Source organism: Pogonomyrmex barbatus, unplaced genomic scaffold, assembly GCF_055798465.1.
Source record: "Pogonomyrmex barbatus isolate J1 unplaced genomic scaffold, ASM5579846v1 scaffold18, whole genome shotgun sequence".
Taxonomy (NCBI): Eukaryota; Metazoa; Arthropoda; class Insecta; order Hymenoptera; family Formicidae; genus Pogonomyrmex; species Pogonomyrmex barbatus.
Genome location: NW_028297114.1, coordinates 697387 through 721336, shown reverse-complemented (window position 1 = coordinate 721336; position 23950 = coordinate 697387). Strand labels below are relative to the sequence as shown.

Below are 23950 nucleotides of genomic sequence, written 5' to 3'. Positions count from 1 at the left end.
ATATCAAGATAATTTCGAGATAGTAAATCCTATAGGATCGGCAAGAATTAAAGATAATAAGATTGTTGGAATGACTTTCGGAAATTTGCTCGACTGTGTCAGAACACATTAAACACGATTCAATTAGTGGCTTTAGTAATCGAATTTATGTTCAACATAGAATTCACAAAAATATAGATTATTAAATAATTATCATAATTCACAAAAATATAGATTATCAAATCATGTTCTAAGCAAATCTGAAAAACTGAAAAATTATCATGTATGGAATCCTGATTTGCCACCATAAATTGCATACATAATAATTTTTCAGTTTATTAAAAATGGAATCGAATTTAATACTTTGATGATGATTTTCATTATTTGTTTTCATTATAGTTATGGCTTGATTGTAAGAATTTATAGAGCGCAGTTTAAAGTTCTTAGATTCGTAAAATTTGCATACTTGAAATTTACTACTTGTAATTATTGCATTATTTTTGTTCTTCTTTTTGTATTTAAAGAAATTATCATGTTTAATGAGACAATAGCGACAAAAGTAATCGCAGAACTAACTTTTTCCCTTAAAAAATTATTTGATAATAAAGTTTACAGAGAGATAGTTAAAGATTTACAAATACTTGAAAGGACTGGCGTCGAAATAACTCCGCATAAATTCAGAAAAAAAGGATTAGTTTTTATTGCGGACAACAATCTTAGTTGTCACTCTCTTAGTGGTTTCGTAAAAATTTCGTAAAAAATTTTAGTTCTGCGATTTATTTATGTCGCTGACGATGATTTCTTCAAATACAAGAAAAAGACAAATTTGGACTTTAAGATTCAAAAGCAAACATACTTTCATTTCTTTCAAACATACTTACATTTCAAAAGAATTATTATATCAATAAAAAATTTGTGAAACGTTACATAATCATTAGTCATAAAACATGAACGTTTACGATGTTTTTTACGATCTGGTTCTAATATAAAAAATCTAGTTGAAGTTCACAAAGAGCTTTTAATTTCAAATATTATTCCGATGTATTTCAAAAAGCAATTTGTAATGCTAATATTGATTTTTAACTTTTTGAATATGATAAAATACTTTTCAAAGATACAATTTTTCAATTAGGAAATGCTGCGGTTATTCGATAAATGAAGTATCGGTATGATGTTGAAATTGACAAGATTTGCTTATTATTAATAGATTGTAATGAGTAAAATATTTTTCTGGTATTACAAAAGTTTACTATCACCTTTAATCCCCTTTTACATATTACATATTATGAATTAACGGACAATTCACAAAATATATATAAATGTATAAATATTGATTCTTTGAATCATGTCTCTCTTTCAATCTATACATTAGGCACAGTAAAAAATATGAAATTGAAATAATAATGGGGTTAGCCAATATATTTAAATAAAAATAAAATAATATTTTTTGACATCGTCTTCAACGAATGGATGCGTGCGTGCGTGCGTGTGTGTGTGTGTGTACACGCGCGCGCGTGCACACACACACACACACACACAGTTTTGTGTATAATTTTACAACAAATTTGTGTTGGATAAAAACTTCCAACATTTTTGTTGTGATTTTACAACAGAAATTTCTAATACAGATATTGTAAACTTTTTATTTATAATTTCCAACGGATTAATCATAAATAATATTTTTCAGGCATCGTATGTGAGAGATGCGGAGACGCCTATGGATATTCCTCGCCCTTCTGGCATGTGTGTCGGGCGAGTATCTGATGGGTGGCCATTTGGACAACAATGCCGGGTCAAAGGCCCGAACCGGCAAGATCGAGGGCTCTTCCATATCGGAACGTAAGACGCGTCTGGACGACCTTGACCTGGATCTCGTGGCGGCGGAGAGCACCGTTGCTGCTGTCGTTGGCGTTACCGTCGAGACTCCGATCGGCGACGACGGTGACGTTCCACGTTACCATATTCCGTATCCTTTCGCCTTCAACGGCGGCAAGCCGTTCTCTTTGGAGAAGGATCCGATAACCGGTAAGATCGACTTCGAGAAGGCACCGCCTGTCAAAGCTCTCAACTATACCGGTCGTTATCGCGAGCGAGAGGATAAAGAGAGCGAAGCCGACGACGAGGGTAGAAACGGCGGCAAGAAGAATACGGATTCGAGACAAGAAAAAATAATAAACAAGGATGGCCACGACGTTGGTCCGAACGAGATTAACACGTACACGCCTAACTTTCACGATTTCCTAAATTTGCCCGTCCACTATTCCTCGGATAAATACGGGAACGACAAGTACCCGTTGATCTCGAGTTCGTACGCAAACACAAAGGTACAGAGCGGTTCCAACAGTTACAGCACGTACAATCACAGACCTTATCATCCGGAGAATGATTTCTATGTACGTCCCGTTAAGAACACGTATGCGCCAATGATGAAAACGAGCACGCAAAGGATTACGACTATCGACGATTTTAAAGCGAAATGGACAAGTATCGCACGTTCATCGACGACGACGATGACGACGACTTCAGCACCACCGATGGTCATAACGAATTCGTCGCGTACTCTGCCTTCTACCTCGACCAAAGCACCTATTGTAACCACGTGGAAGCCATCCAGTACTCCGATTGCATTTCACTCGATCGACCGTATGAGCACAGAGGTGGAAAACGAGAAGAATCTTCTACCGATAGAGAAGCTGCACGCTTCCGGTCTCGCGGAGTCTCATCGAAATCCAACGAACAATGGAGCGACGGAGAAAGCGCAGCTCGTCACTCGTTATAAGAATCAACCAAATTTCAACAATATCGTGTTATCTCACGCGAGACCTGAAACAAAACCATCAGATCAAAATGAAGAATATAAAGATTCTTATGATACTTACGAATCGTCGGACGACGGCGATAACGATAGTGATAACGAGGAGACTGATTACTTTTTACCATTTGGAGATTTGTTAAAGGAAGACGTTACGTTGGTACCGTCATCCACGACTCCTTCCAGTACAACGACATCGACAACGACTGCAAGTACCACCACGGTGGTCACCGCGTCGTCGACAGAAACCACGATGTCGACTACAGTTACGCCTTTACGATCTGTGTCTTCGACGCTACCTACGCTCCAGGAAAATGTATTCGCAAACAAACCGTTGCAATTTCCAGCGATATCGCATCCGGTTGTTTCCTCCTCCTTAAACAACGATCGAAGACATGACATTACGGAACGTTATGATGATATAATCGATCATGAATATAGACCGAATTATCCGATTATCAAATCGGAACCGAATAGAATGGGAGCAGGAATCGTGATAGAGAGCACGAGTAACATCGTGGTACCGCCGGATCAGGATACCGTGTCCTTCGTTCTGGGAAATCGCCAGAATGTCGACGGTGGTTACTACTCGGTCGGGACAGCCATCGGCGAGAATCCTTACGGTGGCTTACCTGAGTCCGATGCTTCGTTTTGGCCGCTCCGCAACGATCCGCATGGTCCTACGAAGGAGATCAAACATGACCATTCACCCATTTCCGTCACAGAGCCGAATCCCGATCGCGTTACACAGAAATGGTGGCCACCCAACTCCAGTCCTCTAAAAAGCAGCAATGAACTCAATCCGACGAAATCTCAGAATCCGTTTGCTACCACAGGCACGGTAATTCACGATGCAAAAAACCCAAGCAAAGAAAATGATTCCGGCTACATCATCTTCCCGGACGATGAAACGAAGAACAAGAATACATTGACAGAGGAGCATATCGTAATCATAAACGAAGCTGATGGCAGCATTCGCGAGTTACCACCCAAGACGATGTTGACCACGACGACAAATAAAACGATTGTCAATCCTCCCGCGGACAGAGATGGAGATACTGGAGATCTGCCGCAGCTCGCCGAAGATTTGATGCCACCCGCAGAGAGTTCCAGGCCGCCATCCTATTATTATCATTATCAATTCGATACGCCGAGACCAGATCACTCAAGACCGCAGAGATTACCCTTGCCACCGCACCGTATCAAACCGCACTCGGGGATGCCGGTGTCCTCGTTGGACGTAGGAATTAGGAAACGTCCGTACTCGCCGGACACAAAGCTGCCTAATATTCTGCCCCAGTTCCGTCCTAACGCGAAGGCATCGCACGGTCATCGCGGCCCGGATGTGATAGGGACGATGCCGGCCGGACAAGGTATGTCCACGAGAATCAGACAGCCGTTGACACCAGCTCATCCCTCGCGAAGACCTCTTCCGCCACCACCCTCGTATCTTCAGCGTCTGAATCCACCGCCACCGCCGATCCACGCGGTCAGATTGGCCTTCACACCAACTTCGAAGATGGACAGTGTCGTCCTACCTCACGAAACGGAACCAACGATACGAAGATTCCGTCCTCCGCTTGGAGTACCGCCCGTATCACGAGGAGGTCCGGAGGAGAACGCGCCATCGAAGAGATTGTTCGCTCATGGTAACGGTGGCGGTGACGGCGAGGGCGGGGAGAGCAGAAAGGAGGACCGGAGTAAGAGCGAAATTACGGACGAACGCGAGAACGAGGGAGAAAGATATCCGGAAGAACCGCCGATGACACCACCGAGACCGCCGCTGTTCCCAAAGCGAAGAACGGCGGATCCACCGCGTGTCGCGACCCTGCAGATGATACAGCATCATGGTGAATTCAGCAACGAGGGCGACGAAGCGCAACTGACGCAACCTGTGGAACCCGTGCTCGCGAATGAAGCTGAACGTAGAAAATCGGATGGCCACGATCCATCAGAAATACCCGAACAACCTGTGTACGTCGTGTATCCGGTCAATACCGCGGTTAACATACATCCGGACGACTCCAACGAGAAGGACGGTAGCGTCGTCGTCGGTACACGAGGCCCTCAGCGACCGTTGCCGCCCGATACTCTGTTGCAGAATGAGCGAGATGAGACACGCACTGTTTACAACGGTAGACCGGTCGCTCTGGACTTCCCGTACCCATTAGAACGACCCGATCCGTCGTCCGTTTTCCCCGCCGTAAAGGAGACACCTGTACTGATACCGAGTGATCAACGACAGCAGCAAGCTTCCGCTGCGATCGTGAACGAGCGAGAAAACGAGAAAAATGATGCGGTAAACGTGATCCCGTACTTGCAGGATTTCTTACCGTATCGAAGGAAGAACGAGGCGGCGATCTCCGTGACGCTACATCGCACCGCATCGTTCGCATCGTCGGCGTCGACTTTATCCTCGACCGCGTCGACGTCTACCTCGACGCCGATCGCTTACGTTTACACGCCAACGCACGCGCCGCATCCGGCACATCGTCTTGATGAAGACCTCGACGACGATGCGGACGCTGTTGCGAGTATAGACGCGAAACAAACGGTGTTACTGCCTTCGCAGCAGCCATCCAGTTCTTCCAGTTCGGCACCGGCGCCGCAAAACTTCATGGCTCCTTTTGTTGCCAGTATGAGCGCCGAGACGCCTAGCAAAAATGGCTGGAGCGTCGTAGTTGTCGAGCCGCCCGCAGGGGCGGAAAGGAAATCGGATGGCGATGGCGATGAGGCGAAACCTGCTGACTCGGAGAACGATACACAAACAGAGAAGACCGAGTTCGATGCCGATAATTTTAAACCGCAACTCTTCGGTGGTTTCAAGCCGCTCTACGAATTTCCCACGGAGAATATGGAGCGTCATGATATTGTTGATGCAAACAGCGAGTTAAACATGCCTAGGCACTCCAAGGAATTGTCGCCCGTACCTGATAAAGGATAACTTGTAAAGGATACTGGAAACCTCGATTCTTTTCTCTTGAGTCTTGCTCTTGGACATTCGCTCATACTTATTACTACTCTCCTCGCGTATATGTAAACGAAAATCGGTGAAAGCGAAACGTATACGCGTGGCAAAGAGAATAAAGAGCGAATGTCTTTGCGCGCTGCTCGATGAAAAGATACTTCATGATAGAACCGTAGAAGACTGTACTTCATTTTTATTACGTCTAATAAGAATGTCGCGATATGAGACGATATTTAATTTATGGCAGGTAAATAATTAGCGTTTGTTAAGCTCTGCCTTGAGATAGCGTTAACATCAGTTAAGTATTGAAATAATAAAGAAAAATAGAAAATATCGGCACATATCGCTAAATATGAACATATCGAAACGTTGAATAAAAATATTAATATTAATAATAAATATTAATATAAGTTTTTTATGGGCAATGTTTTTGCAATATTTTGTATAATTTTGTAATATACATTCATTAAGAGTCTTCATTAAAAAAGATAAAAAAATCTTATTCTTCGTGTATTTTCTGCTTATATCTATATTGTCATGTTATAAAACTTAACTACTTTGTAATAGTATTATCTATATGATATATTCAATATCTTTTTATATAAAAATATATTTTTCATGCACTAAGAGACTAAGTTACTTGATTATCATTCAGAATTTTTTAAACGGAAAAGAGATAAGATAAATATTAATTTTGACATTTTTTCTGTCTTGCAGTCTTTTCTATTACATACCTATCATATAAATCTTAAATAAAGTTTTATATAAATGCACTTTTAGATTAAAGGCTAATGCTGTATCATGCTTATTCAAATAGTCGAAGATCAAGCTTAAGAATTACATCGCCACTTTCAACTTCGTGCAACTTAATCCTCTTCTGGATTGGTCCACAGGAATTCTTACTATCTCTCATTATGTCGGCCACTCTGATTTCAGCACGGCCAAGGAACTCTATTAACAACATTTAATATCACGTACATTTTAGGAAAATTATGATTTAACAGATATTTTAACATAAAAATAATATAAAAAATAAATCATTAGTGTAATCATGTAAAATTATTCAATTTCCATGACAAGAATCTAAATTTACCATCGGGACTGTAGTATCCTTTATCGAATACAGTAATGCAAAGGGTATCCTCGAGTAAATCTTTTACTTGGAATTGCATCGAGGCGTCCCACCAAGGACAATCAGTTCCAGATACAACACCTGTTCTTTCTTCTTGAGAGCCCATAGATACTTTGCAGAATGCATTAAATTTTCCTAGAAGAGAAATAAACGTTTGTATACGCATAGGAACAGTCTCTATCGCTGTAAGTGACAAATTCAGACATAAAAATATAATTTTCCAAGCATTGAAGCATTAACAATTCTGCCGTTATGTAGCAATTACCTTAGTCTATCCTATAAACCTATTCTTATGATTCTTTTAATGAAATTTAACAAACAACAGCAAGTAACATAGCTAATTTCTCGGCAAGCAGGATCTTGGTTGTTAAATCTTTTATATGAAATAAATTCAAAGAATCATATCATCAATTATGTGTCACTAGATTAGCAGACTTTCAACGCAGATCTCAAACCTGTTGAACGTCTTTTTCCGGCGTTCGACACATTATTTATCTAAGTATTGCGATAAATATTACCGTAGCCTCAATGATCTAATAGATAAGATGCTGCCCGGAGAGCAGACGATTCAAGTTCGATCGCTGATTGAGATGATATTTTTCGCAATATATAATTCTAGTGGGAGAGATAATAAAAAAGGGATTTTAATCGATATCAAAGATATTTGATTATCGAATAATTATAGAACCACTACGTTGAAAGTTTGCTAATCTAATGGCACGTTGTAATGATTATTTGAATTTATTTCATACAAAAGATTTAGCAATTAAGATCCTGTTTGCCGAGAAACCGGCTATGTTGCTTACTGTTGTTTATTAACATATACTCTGAGCTGGTATCAATGTATTGTTTAAAAATTTAATTTTCCTTATTGTAAAATTAGCATTTTAATATTCATTTCTTATATTTACAATATCTTTTTTGAAACGATTAAAAAATAACTTTTTGTCATGCGTTCACGATCTTGCAGTTTCATTCATAAAGCATTTAATTTTAATTGATGGAAAACATTGCTGCCTTTTAATTCGTAGAAAATAGATAAGATAGCATAATAATAGATAAGATAGATAATAAGCATAATTTAATAGCGTTGAAAAAAATTAAAACGAAGAAAGAAACTGTAGCACAAGTATACACAAGAATTAACAAGCTCAATTTTTGAGTCAGCATCCCGATACATTCAGAATTGATTTAAAATACAAAATCTCGATACTCTACCTTTTTTGCCAATGATAAGATCCTCAGCTTCTTTAACTGTTAGTAGCAATGTACCTTGAGGAAATCTTCTGCGAACTACAACATCACGCCAGATTTTTGTTAATAGTAAAGCATTTCATGCAATTGTAATATTAGAATCAATATGTGAAATGATTTCCGATTTGATTTTGCGCTAAAATACATGTCCCTCTTCCAATAGAGCCAGATAGTTATCTACATATAATTTGATACGAATTTCGAAATTGCAAAAGCGTTAAGCACAAAAAAGCATTAAAAGCATCATGCTTCATTGAAAAAGACATAAAAAAAAAGATATGCAATAAGGAATAACCTGAAACATCGAATTCTTACCAGATGGAATTTTCAAGTTGAAACCTTGGAGCACAGTGACAAGAATTCTGCCGCACGCCCTAAATTGTGCCTGTTCTGTTCACCCATATAAACTGTGAGTTCTCATTATATATTGAATTTATTAAATAGCACAATTATCTACGTAAATGTACAAGCTCGATGTCGACGTTCATGAAATGTTTACGCGTTATTTACAAATAATGTGGGGACACAATTTGCAAATATACAAATAAACGATATTCAGTATCCGATTAATTATCGAAATAGTTAAACTTACTTGATCGCTGTCTTTGCAGGCAATTTTTCTCATTTTCCAAAAATTTCCTCCGCGCTTCCACGATCCGTTTCGACCATAATGAACATTCATTCGCAGATGGTGCTAATAATATTATTGGTTTCTTTTGATCTTTCAGTCTTAAAATTTTCGATGAGTTATCTGCTGCATCGCTTCCGCTCAAACTACTGTTTCCGTCGCTTTCTCCGCATAAAGATAATTCATTAAGAAATATCGGCTAAAAAGTTAGCTTTTCAATAACGATATCGTAATTATGCTTCAATTTATAAATATTCTTCAAGAATAGATTATGTACCTTCCTATACATCTTAAATTTCTGGTGATCATTACGTTCGAATGAAAATTGTTGGCAATTCAAAGAAAATTTCATGGGTTGAACAAACAGCAGGAAGTCGTTTGTGAGAAAGCCGACGAGTTCTTTACCACTTTTTAGCTATAATAAAAAATTATATAATAAGATCGTAAGCCACAAATTTTGAACATTTCTATAATTAAAAGATATCTATTACCGTAGGAATATAAAAGTCGCAAGACTTAAAGAGAATCCTACTTATGTATATGTTATGTTGGGAAGCTATGTGATAGAGCAGACTGAGTATCACGTGATTCGTAAACGAAAGATTTCGAATTCGAATCCCAGTCGCTTCATTAATTTTCACGAATTTCCTGCATTACCTTGTGAAGTATACCATAATGTAAGAGTTTTCGTGGTCCCAAGGAATTTGTCAAGGAATTAAAGACAAGCTGCTCTTCAAGTCCGTCGCATGTAACATGAGTTTGCAGCCATTCCAATCTGTCACTATTCTCCTTTTCTCGAACTCCTTCATTTACCTACATAATGTACAACAATGTAAATAAATCTATAAAACTTTATTCTTTTAGAATTTTTGTATATTAGAATTAAGATATATAGAATGTTACATATTATATGATTTTGTATTATATTGATATTATATTTACCTGAATACAAAACTCCTCAGATTTGGCTAATGCTTCCTGCAGGTATTGCCTATCGGGATGAGCCATCGGTGTATATTCTAATATCTATAATTACGATGTTATATATACCACATGTAATGTTGATTAGAATTATTTAAAGATAAAGACAGGTACCTTGCCGATGATAAGTGGATACTTCGTTATCCTCTGCATCGGCTTAATTAAAAACGAACTTAACGGCATCCCTTTCGTCCGCGGATCTTGCTGGCATGCCTGTGCAACCTGAACGAATTCCGGCGAAGTTTCTGTCAAACGCTGTAGATATGACGCAGCAGATATTTGGCTGCTGCAAAATCTTATGTAAGCTGACATCCTAGGTATCTGTGCAAAATGCATACATCGTATATAGATAAATTTCAATAAGATAATAAAAACGGTTTTCATACACATTTAAGATTACACTTACATTTTCACATAATATATCGCCGATCATTCTAACTACTCCGTTATAGCTATTGTCCCTTCGTATCCTTAGAGTCCTGCAAGAGATTTATCGCGTTTCTTTAGCGATTTTAGCATTGTGATGGAAAGTACGTTCTATCATATATATATACTAATAAAATCTAGGTACCTCAAGAAGTTATCATTGCACGCGATAATATCTCTCCAATTGATAAATATCCTCTCTATCTCGTCAACACTTAGGACTAAGCTTTCGATTAACGGTTTTTCAAAAACCTAAAATTTACAATATATTTATATATAAATATGCATGCAATTTCTATGTCTTTTCCATATGTCCTCCATGTTTCTCTTCATCTTCTTGATCTTCCAATCAATTTGGAATCGTGTTTTCTTTAGCCATTTCTCACTTCTTGAATATATACATATCGAAATTCAAATCAAAATCAAAACATAAAATTTAAGATTTTGTTGTACATCTGATTTTCAAGTTACTTATTTGTAAGAAATCATTTTTTAAGAAACACTCTCCCAAAGAAAAAAGTCTACTGTCTGATGTCAAATTGACGTCAAGAATCTTTAGAAAGGGGAAGAATCAACGATCTCTTGAATACACAAATTATAAGAAAAACGTAAAAAAAAGTGAATTGATAAAAGAAAATGAAAAAGAATACCTCATGTACTAGCCTCATGTCTTCTATGTAAGCATGTTCAGTCATGATTAGCTCTTTGATGTGTTCCTGGCGTTTTTTTTCCCTGGGATTGTGACACATCATTGTATCGATCATCAATTCATTTGCTACACATAAAATATATACAAAAAATGTTTTATCCGCGTAAAATTGGCATTTTGTTTTTTTAAATTCCATTATTTATTTTTGTGAATTGCACTTTTATTCTATAATGAGGAACGGAATAATTAAATAACGAATACGATGTCTCAATAAAAACATTTCACTTTGACTGTACATCGCGTAAAAGAGAAAAGCTATATTATAATGTCAAGATATATTAATATCAATATCATTCGTCTACGCAAAGATAATTTTACAACAGACAGATATTTTATTTCGATCAGCGGTGAGATGCGAACGTATCTGTATATGCACATGTGGATATGTTTACATACGTATAAGAACATAAGAACATCGGCGTACATACGTGTGTGGAAACACAATATATTTATATATATTATTATATATATTTATATATATTTATTTATATATATATAATATATATATATATATATATATATATATATATAATATGTGTATATAAAGTGTGAACAAGATTTGTATAATCACACAGAATTGTTCATACTCTCTTACAACATTCTCCAACTACGCACCAGATTACATCATACCCTAATGTGAGATTTCTGATGAGATTCGATATTACAGAATAAACAAACAACTTGCAAATAGTAACAATCTTAGGAATATAACGAGCGCTACATGACTACATCGACTAAGGATAACCAGTTGCACAACTTGCTTTAGACATCCCGCCGTCACCATTTAGATAATGTCATGCTGGACTGGTTGTCTGGAATACCTAATTATTAAGCACACAATTATTGCCACTGTGACATAACGTATTTACTCGTTTCTGTCGTGGAGGATTACATAGAACGCGTTAAAAGTTCCTTTGCGTAGTAATGAATAAATACGTTGTGCGCTTGATTTTACCGCCGAATCAGCTTATACCTCGTTTCTCTTCTAGTTGGAGCCTCAAAGATTTTCTAAGGAAGCCAGACAATATTTTGCAAATATTTGTGAACGTTCATCGAACGTTAAATTGTCAATATAGGTGTATCAAAGTAATTCGTAATTGTATGTACGGATGTGTATGTCGAAACTCGGTGCAAAATATAGGCTCTAACGCGGTTCTCAAAGATCCTTTTACGAAAACAATAAACGTTTGAATATATCTTTTAATATAATAAATTTTTTATAACGAAGCACTGTACGTTAACAGGTTAATAGTACAATACATTACGCGCGCGAACAAGACGGCAAACTGTCGATTACAATCCAGAAAATGACCAGCCAGACAATTGATACATACAGGATACAGGAATGCGACTCGATGGAAAAATTAATTTACAATAAGATGAGATTACTCAATGAACCACGTGATTAACACTATCATTTACTTGCAGCTCATTATTAGTGATCTTCGGCAATTATTGTTCACATACGAGTGCTAATTTATTTAGGCTCTATTGTAAAAGGCTGCGAAGAAGGAGCGCATTTATTCTTAATCCTCTCCATTATTTACAATGTACTCGTCACTCGTACTCATGTACTCGTGCAGAATAAGCGGCTAAGAATCGAACAATTAGATTTATAAGTTATGTCAAATATACAGTGAACAATCATCGCTTCGTTTCGCGAAATTTTTACGCGAACAAAATACTTTTGCACAATTCCCTATCTTTTTTTTATTAAACAAGTCGCGTGCGATTGAATAAAATTATATAAGATACTTTTCTGGGCTCCTTCTCCTTTTATATCGCTTTCGATCGTGATAGTTTCGATCACTGGCTATTCGGTCATGAGATCGTCACACATCTTTTACATATCTTCTAGGCCTCAGCGTGAGACAATTATGATTTTTAACGGTCCGCGATGCACACATATAATAATATTGACAAAAGACAAAAACGCATTGTCGCTTTTCTAACAACCACTTCTATTTCACGCAATTGTGAACGCAGATATTACACTATAGACGGAGGAAGTAATAGAAACATATAGTAATGATCCTTAACTCCTAAGGGACGATCGAATTAAATCTTTTAAATTTTGATCGACCACCAAAAGTTTCGAAGTAAGAAGAGACAAGGAAGCGGCGATTTTAAAAGTACTTGCTTCTTCCTTTTTCGAAAAACATTTTTTACTTACAATCTTTTTTGTTTTTATATATAGATCAAATTTCTTAAAATAAAATTCTTAAACATAAAATCAAACCGAGTACGTCAATCCGCACGCGAACGTGGACATTTGTCACGGGATACAGTACGCATCCAACATGAACTTAACAAATCACTTAAACATTAAGTAACAATAGTATTCGTATCGTGACGCAATGTTAAATATCTCTAATGTGAATAAGCTAAGAATTTAATATTATTGTTTCTTAATTGTACGTCAGCATAGATAGAGAACTGAGGTAGACCTTTGGTGTTGGTGCAGATATATCAGGTGGTCGTAATACTAATGAAACGACTTAACGATCGGACTTGGTACATGCGCGCATCATGTCTACGCGATAAACATAATATCCGGATGGAAATTTGTTTGAAGATTAAAACAGTTAAAGGCTAATATGTCGTATGACTTATGTTAACAATCCGATTGATAACATTGATGAAGGAATGAGTGCAACCCCGCACCAGAGGGAAAGGCTTTTATAATATGTATAAGTAGAGGCTATATTTATAGAGACGAAGAGCCAACCCTGAGTCTTTCTCCCTGCCCTTCTAATTCTCTCTTTTTTTATTTTCTTTCTTTCCTCTTGCATTCCTTTCCCTTTCTATCCCATTTCTCCGTCTTTCTTTTTCTCAACACTTCTCACTTTTTTTGCTTTTTCTTTTTTTTGTTATGCACAGTGTTTCCAACGATAAGACTTCTGTTGTTGTAGCACGCCGTGCCGAATGTAGAAGCTGCTATATTCTTATTACACTTCAGGTGCTTTAATTTTAACCAGCAATGCTGTACTGCTGCTCGGCTACCCTTTATGCTGCGTGTTAAGCAAAAGCGAAAGATAATAATTAATAAAAAGAAGATTGCAAAATGCAAATGTCATAGACTAACAATAGAAAAAATTGAGGCAGCTGTTCTCTTCAAAATATCTTCTTTTAATTTTTATATAAAATTGTCAAGAAATAATAAAATTATAGCATTATACAAAGCATAAATAAAATTTTTATTTTTAATTTTTTTGTAATAATTAAACATATAATAAAACAAGAAAATACTTAAAGTTTGCTAAATAAAAATTTTACTCTAAAAATATTCTTGTTAATTTTATTCCAAAAAAAGTGTAACAGCCATTGTAAAATATCTAAATAATACATTCATAAAGATTAATTGTAAACTGTAACAATAATTTTTGTATTGATTGTATAAATAACGAAATCGCAGGCAGGATCAGTCGTTAATTGTTAATTAATTGTTAATATTGTTATGCGATCAAAGAAACGGCTACCTCTGACGGAGAGACGGACGGACGAACGAATGAGCATGCAAGATAAGCAGATTGTTGCATAAACTGAACATATTTGATTTACAGATTCACCTATTTCTCTTTTCTAATGTAAACTACAATGCAAGAAGAATGTGAGTAATTTCTTTACACTTGTAATATACTACTAATCAAGCTACACACAATGCATATGCATTAGAAGAATGAGAAATGTTAGTTAGCACAAAGTGCATGCGGGCCTTGAAGACAACCAAACACATTTTCGTACAAAAATACTTACATTAAAAAAAAAAAAGTTTTTCAAGAATATACTCAAATAAGGTTTATAACTAGATAGAGAAAATATATTCTTCGATAACATACTAATCTACATTAAGTTTATAAAAAATTTATACTTCTTCCTCTTTTTCTCTTTCTCTGCTAACGCTTTATATAACATAATATATACAATAATAAATTAATTCAAAACGAAATGTAAGAAATACGCTACAGTATACTTTCAACTTTACTTTCTTAAAAACTATTACTTATAATACTAACGTTAAGCGTGTATTTAATAATTGTAATAATGTACTCCATTTTACTTATTTTGCGAATTATTAGATTATTAAGTGCAAAATAAATAAAGCTGAAGTTTAATAACATAATAAAGTAACATAACAATAATAATAATAACAATGATAATGGTGTTGGCGAAGAAGTGATAATGACCAATGATATGAATAACGAAAACAATAACAATGATAAAAGATATTATAAATAATTTTAATTGGAGCTTGTTATACCTGACGATCGTCCGCCTATCTGTAGCCAGAAGTTGTATATTTCGCAATTTTTAATTCTATTCCCTATTAGTTGCTCAGATCATTCTTTTTAATATTTATACGCGTGCAGTCAGTATGTATAGAAATTTAATTTAAGTTAGCGTTACAGTACATAATTTTCTTCTCTGTTCACACTGTATGACTTGCGACGTTAAAAGGCATGAGCTGTAAGATTTAATTTTAGCAATCATGTACGAAAGTACTTACACATGGGTGACACGTAGTTGCTCGGGAAGACGCCCGATACACCATTCAATTCGCCTCTCCACCACGATGCCTCTTCTTTGGCAAGTACTGATATAACGTCACCTTTCTCGAAGCTCAATTCATCCTCATTTTGTGCTTGGTAAGGATACAGAGCCATAACGCGTTCTACAAGAAAATATACTAAATTTATTATCGTCTGCGATATAAGATTGTTTAAATATCACATGTAGTTCTAAAAAAAATCGTTCCTTATGCAGGATTTATTTACCAATATTCGGATCTGTTGGAGAATCTTGATATCCATGAGAAACAGGTGTACTTCTATTACTACTACTAGTTAAAGGTTTAACATAAGTTGCCGGGAACCAACCAACTTGTCTCTTTTTACCACGTGCCTAAATAAACGCGCTAGTTATATTTAACGATATTTATGATAGTTAAGCGATAAGAAAAAAATTTGTATTCTTTCTACCTGAAGCTCTCCTTCCCACCATCCGCTATCAGTCTTTTTACGAATCATTATTAATTGTCCTCTTTGTAAATCCAACTGTTCTCCACTAGTCGCTTGATAGGGTGCAATAACTTGAACAATTTCTGGTTTTCTTCCTCTCTGTGAAAAGAAAAATTCTTTTCATTAGTAAAATAAATCAACAATTCTGCAATAAATCAACATAATTTTAAAATTTGAATTTAAAAAAAAAATATGGGTTTTATGGATTATAATTATAATCATAATTAGTATAATGATATAATTAAGTACCTTGTAATACTGTATTATCGGGATGTTGGTAGCATATAAAAGGAGCAATAAGTAATTATTCTTATAATAAAAAAGATTCTAATTATTATTAGAATATTATCTTTGTACCTGTTGAGCAGCCATAGCAGTAAAGTCCGGTAATTCCGCTCTGTCCTCGGCAGCTGCTCTCTCGTCTTCTAATTGTTCTGCCGTTTTTTCTGCCTGCTAAACACACGCATGCTCTATCATTTAAGCTTTGTCACTGCAGTCTCATTGTCAAAATCAATACAATAGCAGATTAGTAAGAGATTAGGCATCCCAATGTACGTGACTAGATATGAGATGCAACTTCAAACATGATTTGAAACAAACAACTACAATTACGTACTTGCGATCCTACATTCGCTGCAGTATCAGCTTCATTCTGCTTCTGTGTTTCGGCAGCTGTAGCAATAGCAACAGCACTCGACTGAACATTAGTAGACAAAGGCGCACCCTAATCGACATCATACAAACTTGTATTAAAAACTCTCAAACATGAGTTAGCAGATAAAAAATAATTGCATTCGGAATCAAGCAATTAATTTCAGCTTACAATCAAATCAGAAAACAAAATAATCAGAAAACAAAGAAAAAAACGTATACGAGGGATAATAGATTTGTCATACCTGAGTGGGAGCATCGCATTTCTCTACATAATTCGACGGAAAGATTCCGCTTTTGTCCCCAATACAACCGGTCCACCATTCACCTTCTTTCTTTGTAACTAATATAACTTCCCCTTGGTTGAAACTAAGATCGCCAGCTTCAGTCGATTCGTACCGATAAAGAGCGACGTAATATTCATTAAGACCATCAGCCACAGTATCTTTGTTGTTTGCAATTATCTCTTTCACGTATGACTTGGGGAACCAACCCTTATTTCCAGTGCTGCCTGAACCGTACCACCAGTCATCCTGAATATAATAGATACTTTGTAAAATGTATTTTTTATTTTCTTTATACAATCAATGTAATAATATGTATATAATGACCTGCTGCTCAGAGACATTGATTGTTTCGCCTTTTTCAAAGGAGAGATGTTGATCCATAGTAGGTCGGTAAGGAAACAAAGTAGTGACTTGTATATCGCAAGATGTACCTAAGCCTAAAGTAGGTATAATAGCTTCCACTACTGGGGCTTCTCCCCCTAGTGATCCCGCATCGGATACGTTCTCGGGAACTTCCGCTATACCTCTGCACAATGAATAAAAAGCCTGATACTTGATAATACATGAAAGAATACATTCTTAAAATTGCCAATATAAATGAAAATAACTAACTCTAACGTTCTCTTCTCTACACTATCTTGTTGTACGAAAGTATGTTCGTTGTCCAAACTGGCTGTACCAGTATCCACTGGTTCCACATAAGATTCAGGAAACCACCCAGTATGACCGCGAATCTCTCCTGCCATCCATCCTGGTTCAGCATTTTGCACAGGTGGTACCTATATAGACGTTATATTAATTATATATATAATTATATATATAATTAATTATATATATAATTATATATAATATATATATATATATATATATATATATATATATATATATTATATATAAATCCTCTTTTTAACAATGGTAATTTTATTCTATTATACCAATATAATGTCGCCAGGTTGAAATGATATTTCGTCTTGATTTCGCGCCACAAATTCGTAAAGGGCTCTGTATTTGCGAACACCGACAACAGTAGCTTCATCTATTGAATTTGTCACTGCAGCAGTATCATTGACAGGCCAAGCTGCATCGCTAACAGGTGCGTCACCCCAGGCACTATCACCCCACGCAGATGTGGCAAAGTCGGCAGCTGAGACATTACTACTCGATCGAAGTTCGATTACTTTCTTCTTCTTTTCATCGAAAGTAATATAGAGTTGTTTACACTCTATTATTAAATTTTTCATTTGTGTCTTAATATCTTCAAGCTGAGCATTATTATTCTCAATATCGGCCATTTTAGAATCAATCTGTTGAAAAATAGTCAAAGATAAAAAATTGACATCAGAGTTAAAGCTTTTTTGATTAATTAATTAACCGATTGAAACAGTGTTATATACCTGCTGTTGTAAATCTGCTATTTTATCTTTCATCTGCTTAAGAGTAATTTGTTTATTGTCAAATGCCATTTTAATAGCCTCTTGCCCGGCTGCATCTTGTGCCGCATTAATTTTATTTTTCGCCTCAATACGTGCTTTCTCTTGACTCAATGCTAGCAATCTTTGATTTTGTTCCCGTAATCTATTTTTTAATGCAGCCATTTCTTGTAACTGCGTATCTCTTGTTGATCTCATGCCGTCAATAGTCGTTTTGACACCTGACACTCCCACTCGAGTATCACAAATCTTTTGTGACAATTCCTTCACTTTGTCATTCTGGAAGATAATTATCGTTAAGGTTGTGTATTGTGTTTATTTGAAATAATCTTTTAATATACTTACAAGTGTTCCAAGTTCGATGGTCAACGTCTGATTTTTCGCTTTCAATTTAAGCAGAATATCTTGCTCTTTTTGTCTTTGAGCTTGCAGCTCTTGTGATTTCTGCCGTTCCCATTCCAATTGTCGTTGTCTTTCCATTTCCCTAAATGTCACAAAATAATGTTGTTTTTGGATTCAATACAAATATAAATTTCTACGAAAAAAACAGAAATTTATATAATTTTACTTGCGTGCCGCCTCCTTCTGTTCTTGTGCGCGTTTCCGTTGTTCTTCTTTTTCCTGTTCGATTTCCTTTTGTCTTTGCATCTGTTTTTCAATTTCCGCTTGTCTACGTCTCTCTTGTTCTAGTCTGCATCATAAAACGTAAAGTTACATTTAATAACAAGTTACAATTAATAAGCGAATTTACTTGCCTTATTTTCTCTTGTTTCTCAGCTTCCTCCCTCTCTTTGCGTTCCCGTTCTTCCTGTTCCTTTCGCTGAATTTCTAATAATGCTTTACGCCTACGTTCTAATTCCGCTTGACCTTTCTCAAAGTTCTCTTTGCGTTTATCTTCGAATGAAGTCTGTAAAAAAAAAAATGATCTTTTTGCACAAAAAGATATTTTTATATTATACACATACCTGTGGCATGCCCGCTAATGGATCAATATTTTCTGTTGCATTTTGAGATAATGTTAAACTGGTTTGACGTTGCCGTCTAAATGTAGGTGGAATAAGTTCTGGTGGAAGTGTCGTAGGTATCTTTTCGCCGAGTTTAGCGATATCGCATAGATGCATTGCAAGCACAAATTCTTCAGAACCTAAACGTCCATCTGAATCCATATCAGCTAGAGCCCTATTAACATATATTTTAAAAAATTTTGTGCTTTTATTTTGCATTATGTAAAGAACGATACTTAATGCGCTATCTTATAAACTTTATTACTTTACCATATTTGAGCAAGTATTGGTTGTGGCAATTGCGACTGCACCATGATATTTCTTGCTTGAGGTCCAGATAAAAAGCCAGATCTCGTTCTGTCCCAAGTATTAAATAATTGAGTGTATTTTAATTTGGTTTGATGTGGCACCGCCCATTCTGTTGATTGTGGAGAACCAGCAGAATGCTGACTGTGTTGTGAATCCACGGAGCCTACTCTATCTATGCTCGGCGGACGTGCTGTCGTACTTAAAGGCGTATTCGTAGATACAGGCGTTTGCGTAATTGCACCATTAACCAATGTGCCATTTGCAATCGTCGAGGATACTAATGGTAACGCTACTGACGAAGCGACTCCAGTCCCTGAAGAAAGAAAATAAAAATAAATGTTATAATAAATGCAAGTATAACGAGATATTTTTTTGCATTGTTATATACCGGTATTTATCGATCCGATAGATGGTACCATACTGGGAATGCCGGTCATAGGAGCAACCATACCACCTGCATTAACCATGCCTAATGGCTGTGTAGGTATTGGTGGTGCCATGTTAAAGGCAGCCATTGGTACAGGAGTTGTGTTTAAAGGGGCAATGGGTGCTACCGATGGAATACCTAAATCATAAAAAAAATTGATAGACGTATAAGACTACTTTATGTAAAACATGTTTATATTTTAATATAAATTTATTTCTATTTTTTACCTATCCCAGAGACGGGTATAGACGGACTCGAAGAAACAACTGAAGAACCAACAACAGAAGTTGTAACTTTCATCGGTGAAATTCCTACTGTAATAGGACTGTTTGGAAACGAAGGTGGTGCTGGTTTTGGTGGTGGACCACCTGTCGTGGCCGCGAAACTACTTCCTGAAATAATTTCATATAATTATTATTTCATTTGTCAGATAACAAAAATTTAAATATGATTGTTAAATTCAAGCAACATTAATTATTTTTGCTCGATAAATTATGACAATATAAAAAAAAACCAACAGTTGAATAAGCATAAGCAAGAAGATTGTGTGAGTTCTTTTTTTTTATTATAATGTGTCAATGAGTTTATTTAAAAAAATTTGAAAATAATTATCTTTGTCATAATAATGAATTTGTATAACATATGTTTGCTTAAACATACCAATATTTGCAGGTGGTGCAGGTCTTTGCGGGGGACCACCGGTTGTGGTACTGATAGAAGGCGCGATTCCTTTTTTTTTGCCGCGTAAAGTGTAAAGCATTATTAATAATATATCGTTGAAGATAAAGAAATGCAAATATTATTAGTAATATTAAATATTTAAATGATATATAAATGTAAACATTTCAAATAATTTCAAGTAATAAGTAATAAAAATGATATTATTGACCAAAAAATAAAAATTTTAATTTTATTAGAAAATAACGATCTTTCCGTGTATGTAATAATATCTAAAATTATTAATGCAACTCTATTTTTCTCTATATTCAAACATGTATAAAAACTTTCAATTTTGTTTGATTTTTCATTTAATATTAAAAATATTAAAATTTTTCATATTTTTTTAATATATAACAAGATGCAGATAGATTTTTCTCTCATATTAAATATATTTGCTAAAAAATATATCATCGCAAAGTCCAACACATACCTACACGTGTAATAAAAAAAGCAGACTGGCTTGCATTTTTGAAAGCTTTTGCTATGACATAAAGTGTTACACGAATTCTAAAAAAAACGATCTTAAATTTTAAAAAGATAAATTGTGCATCTGTTTTGTACATCAAATGATGATTATCTCCTAAAATTGTAGAATAGTAAGTAAAAATGTAGACATTCCGAAATTATATAGCGTATTGTAAATAAAGATACGTAAAGACACACATACGCACATTCCAAAATTATAGTATACTGAAAGTGTAATGGGTACAACACAATTAGGCAGGGAGCTTGCCTTACACAATATAATTAATAACGTCGGCAAATAAAAATAATTTAAAAACACGTTTTAACTCAGAACACTGTCTTATCGAATAAGTTTGCTTAAAAAAAAAAAAGACAAATTGACAAATGTAAAACAACATGAACAACTGACAATGTAACACAACATTGAGTTAACATACCCACAGAAGGTGGCGCGGGTCGAGCAGGTGGCTTAGACGGTATATGAGTTGTGGCATGTGTGCTTGGAGCCACATTCTGTCTATTTTGTTGTAGTGCTGTGTAGTATGATGAATTATGAGTAACGGAAATAAGATCAGATCTGATAATCAATGTTTTGTGGCTAAAATAATAAGAGCCACAAAATAAAATAATAACTGAGAGCGATATATCCAATTCATGAAAATGATAAAACTGATATGATACTGTAATAATACAGGTTTGTTGGATACAGTGATATTGTAATCATGTTCGATATATCTGAATCTAACGAGCAGCGAATGTCTGAGCGAAAGTGTATTTCTAAATGCTTATAGACGCTCATTCAAGCTTTTTATAAATTGAAATCATTTGTTAGTTTAGAAGATCAGTTTATGAGATCCAGATAAATATCCACTTGACAATTGTCAATCAAGAGATAGACGAAGGTAAATAACAAAAATGCATTTAATAATTATTACCTAGGAGTGTATTTCCAGCTGTGGGTATCACGCTTGGTACAGTTTGAGATACTAATGATGGATGTCCACTTAAATTTACTAGAGAGCTAACGTTACTTGAAGCAGTGGAACCATTCAGTAATCCAGCTAGATTAGCATCACCTAAAACATCCCAAGATATAATTATATGTTTCACTTTTATAGACACGAGTATCCACATACCAGTTGAGAAAGCTTTCAAGCTCTGTATAAGGACAGGTGGCAGTACTTTGGGAATTTCGAAACCACGCAATTTCAGAGTAATTAACTTGCACGCAATACTAAATTCATTTATATCCATTTTTCCATCTGCGTCTGTATCCGATAATGCCCTATGATATACAAAAAGATTAAGTACCACTTTATATGATTTAACGAGATAATCCTTGAATATCCATACCATATTTGTCCAAGAATAGCAGGCTGAAGTTGAGATTTAAGGAGAAATCCCTTTGCCTGCTCGCCAGTGACAATTCCATTGATTGGTTTCAATGAATCAAATTGTTCTTGAAACCTCATTCTTTCTCTAGGTTGGATCACCCAGGGGTCCATACCTACAAAATAAACACAATATTTATAATGAGCATAGAATTTTTAATAAGAGCATCCATGAGCATCCATTTGTTTACCAAGATATCACTTTAAATAGTCTATATAAGACTATCTATGCTAAAAAATTCACTGGTATTATAAAATAAGTAATTTATCTTAAGGAAGGAGATATCAGGCGCGATAATGCATACTAGAGATGACATAAGCGATAATATCAACCTGACAATAATAGACGCACAAACGTCACTAAATGTCAATGAACGCGCGAGAATGCAAGTCAAAATTCACCTGGAGTCTGGGGAGTGCTCATTATGGAGGAGCGATGTCCGCTGCACGGTACTCAAGATGTTATCACGTTAGAAACCTCGCGTTTTTCTCGCGATCGTGCGAGTGCGGCGACAGTTGACGCCTTCAAGGTTAGCTTAGGTTAGGTCACGGTGATCGATCTTCGCCTCGACGGCTCCGCGACGAGATTTATCTGCCGACAGATATCGTCAAAGACTAAAAAAAAAAAAAGATCTTTGTGCGATTTCTATTCACGAGTCGAGCAACGAAATCAACAGGATCAATGAAACATCATCATTGACGAAGTCGCTTAGAGAAAGCTACAAATGTTACTCCGCGCATGCAAGTGGAACGATTTCTATCGCGGTCACGCGAAGAAAGGCATGATGTCGAGTCAACGAGATCTATCGCATTGTCGCGATTCGCAATGCACTAATCGTACCGCCCAACGTCTGCGTCTGTCGTTCGCGACGTGTCGCCGCCCGTCATCGCCTATCATCGTTCGCCATCGCGCGACCTACAACCTGCCGTCGTCGTCACCGTCATTGTCGTCGTTTCGACTGGTCTATCGTTCTCGTGTCTACCTGACTGTCAATTCGCCCGTCGTCCTCGCGTCTCAACTGTCAATCCGCGCGTCTCTCCCGCGTGCGCGAATGTCGCGGCCGATGAACGAGATCGATTTTCGTTCCTCGCAGAGAGGAAAAAAAAAGACAGACGGGGGAGAATCACGTGTGGTTGTCGGCGCGATCGGATTGATCGGGGGAATAAAGTCAGCGCGAGCCGATTCACGACGAGATGACCACCACTGACCACCGCCAAACTTCACCCAGCTCGTCCAGCGTTCGTACGGCTACTCGCGCACGTCACTTTCACGAGAGTTCGGCCGCTCTCGGTACTCTTCGGTGAGAATCGATATCCCGCCTCCGAGACTGATTCCTGCGATCGCGGCGAAGATCATTT

The 23950-nt window shown here is 36.3% G+C and overlaps 2 protein-coding genes across 24 annotated transcripts in view; one reads left to right on the top strand and one right to left on the bottom strand.

Annotated features, from left to right (window-relative positions):
• Positions 1-6261, top strand: part of LOC105428758 (uncharacterized) — a 10539-nt gene extending 4278 nt beyond the window's left edge. For all 3 annotated transcript variants that reach the window (XM_089075149.1, XM_011641219.3, XM_089075147.1), the window contains exon 2: positions 1667-6261. In XM_089075149.1, the coding sequence (XP_088931275.1) occupies positions 1683-5735 (4053 nt within the window). In that variant the 5' untranslated portion in view covers positions 1667-1682 and the 3' untranslated portion in view covers positions 5736-6261. The remainder of the gene's footprint in view (positions 1-1666) is intronic.
• Dap160 (dynamin associated protein 160) lies at positions 6256-23950 on the bottom strand. 21 transcript variants are annotated; one of them, XM_011641227.3, is made up of 37 exons: positions 23801-23950; positions 22994-23206; positions 22554-22707; positions 22337-22485; positions 22136-22276; positions 21638-21733; positions 20676-20744; positions 20243-20407; positions 19977-20153; positions 19550-19901; positions 19241-19454; positions 19031-19182; positions 18844-18966; positions 18621-18759; positions 18240-18554; positions 17781-18149; positions 17458-17624; positions 17170-17371; positions 16804-17091; positions 16524-16631; positions 16265-16360; positions 16157-16165; positions 15869-16006; positions 15665-15791; positions 15397-15561; positions 10831-10955; positions 10326-10432; positions 10161-10233; positions 9869-10075; positions 9716-9799; positions 9431-9586; positions 9051-9188; positions 8738-8972; positions 8461-8535; positions 8110-8184; positions 6853-7026; positions 6256-6710 (listed from the first exon to the last, which is right to left on the bottom strand). In XM_011641227.3, exons 2-37 carry the CDS (start codon positions 23013-23015, stop codon positions 6565-6567), a joined length of 5532 nt encoding a protein of 1843 aa, XP_011639529.2. In that variant the 5' UTR covers positions 23016-23206; positions 23801-23950; the 3' UTR covers positions 6256-6564. The 21 variants fall into 21 exon arrangements, 20 of the variants coding, with proteins under 20 accessions (XP_011639529.2, XP_011639531.2, XP_011639524.2 ...); XM_011641229.3 differs by having other exon boundaries at positions 22994-23183; positions 23801-23917; XM_011641222.3 differs by having other exon boundaries at positions 23433-23864.

Excerpts from the sequence above, each read along its gene's own strand:
- Dap160 (XM_011641227.3), bottom strand. The coding sequence starts at position 23,015 with ATGAGCACTCCCCAGACTCCAG. Across the intron at positions 10,433-10,830 it reads ACATGAGGCTAGTACATGAG|GTTTTTGAAAAACCGTTAAT; the intron begins GTATTCTTTTTC and ends TGTAAATTTTAG. Across the intron at positions 10,234-10,325 it reads TGCAATGATAACTTCTTGAG|GACTCTAAGGATACGAAGGG; the intron begins GTACCTAGATTT and ends AATCTCTTGCAG.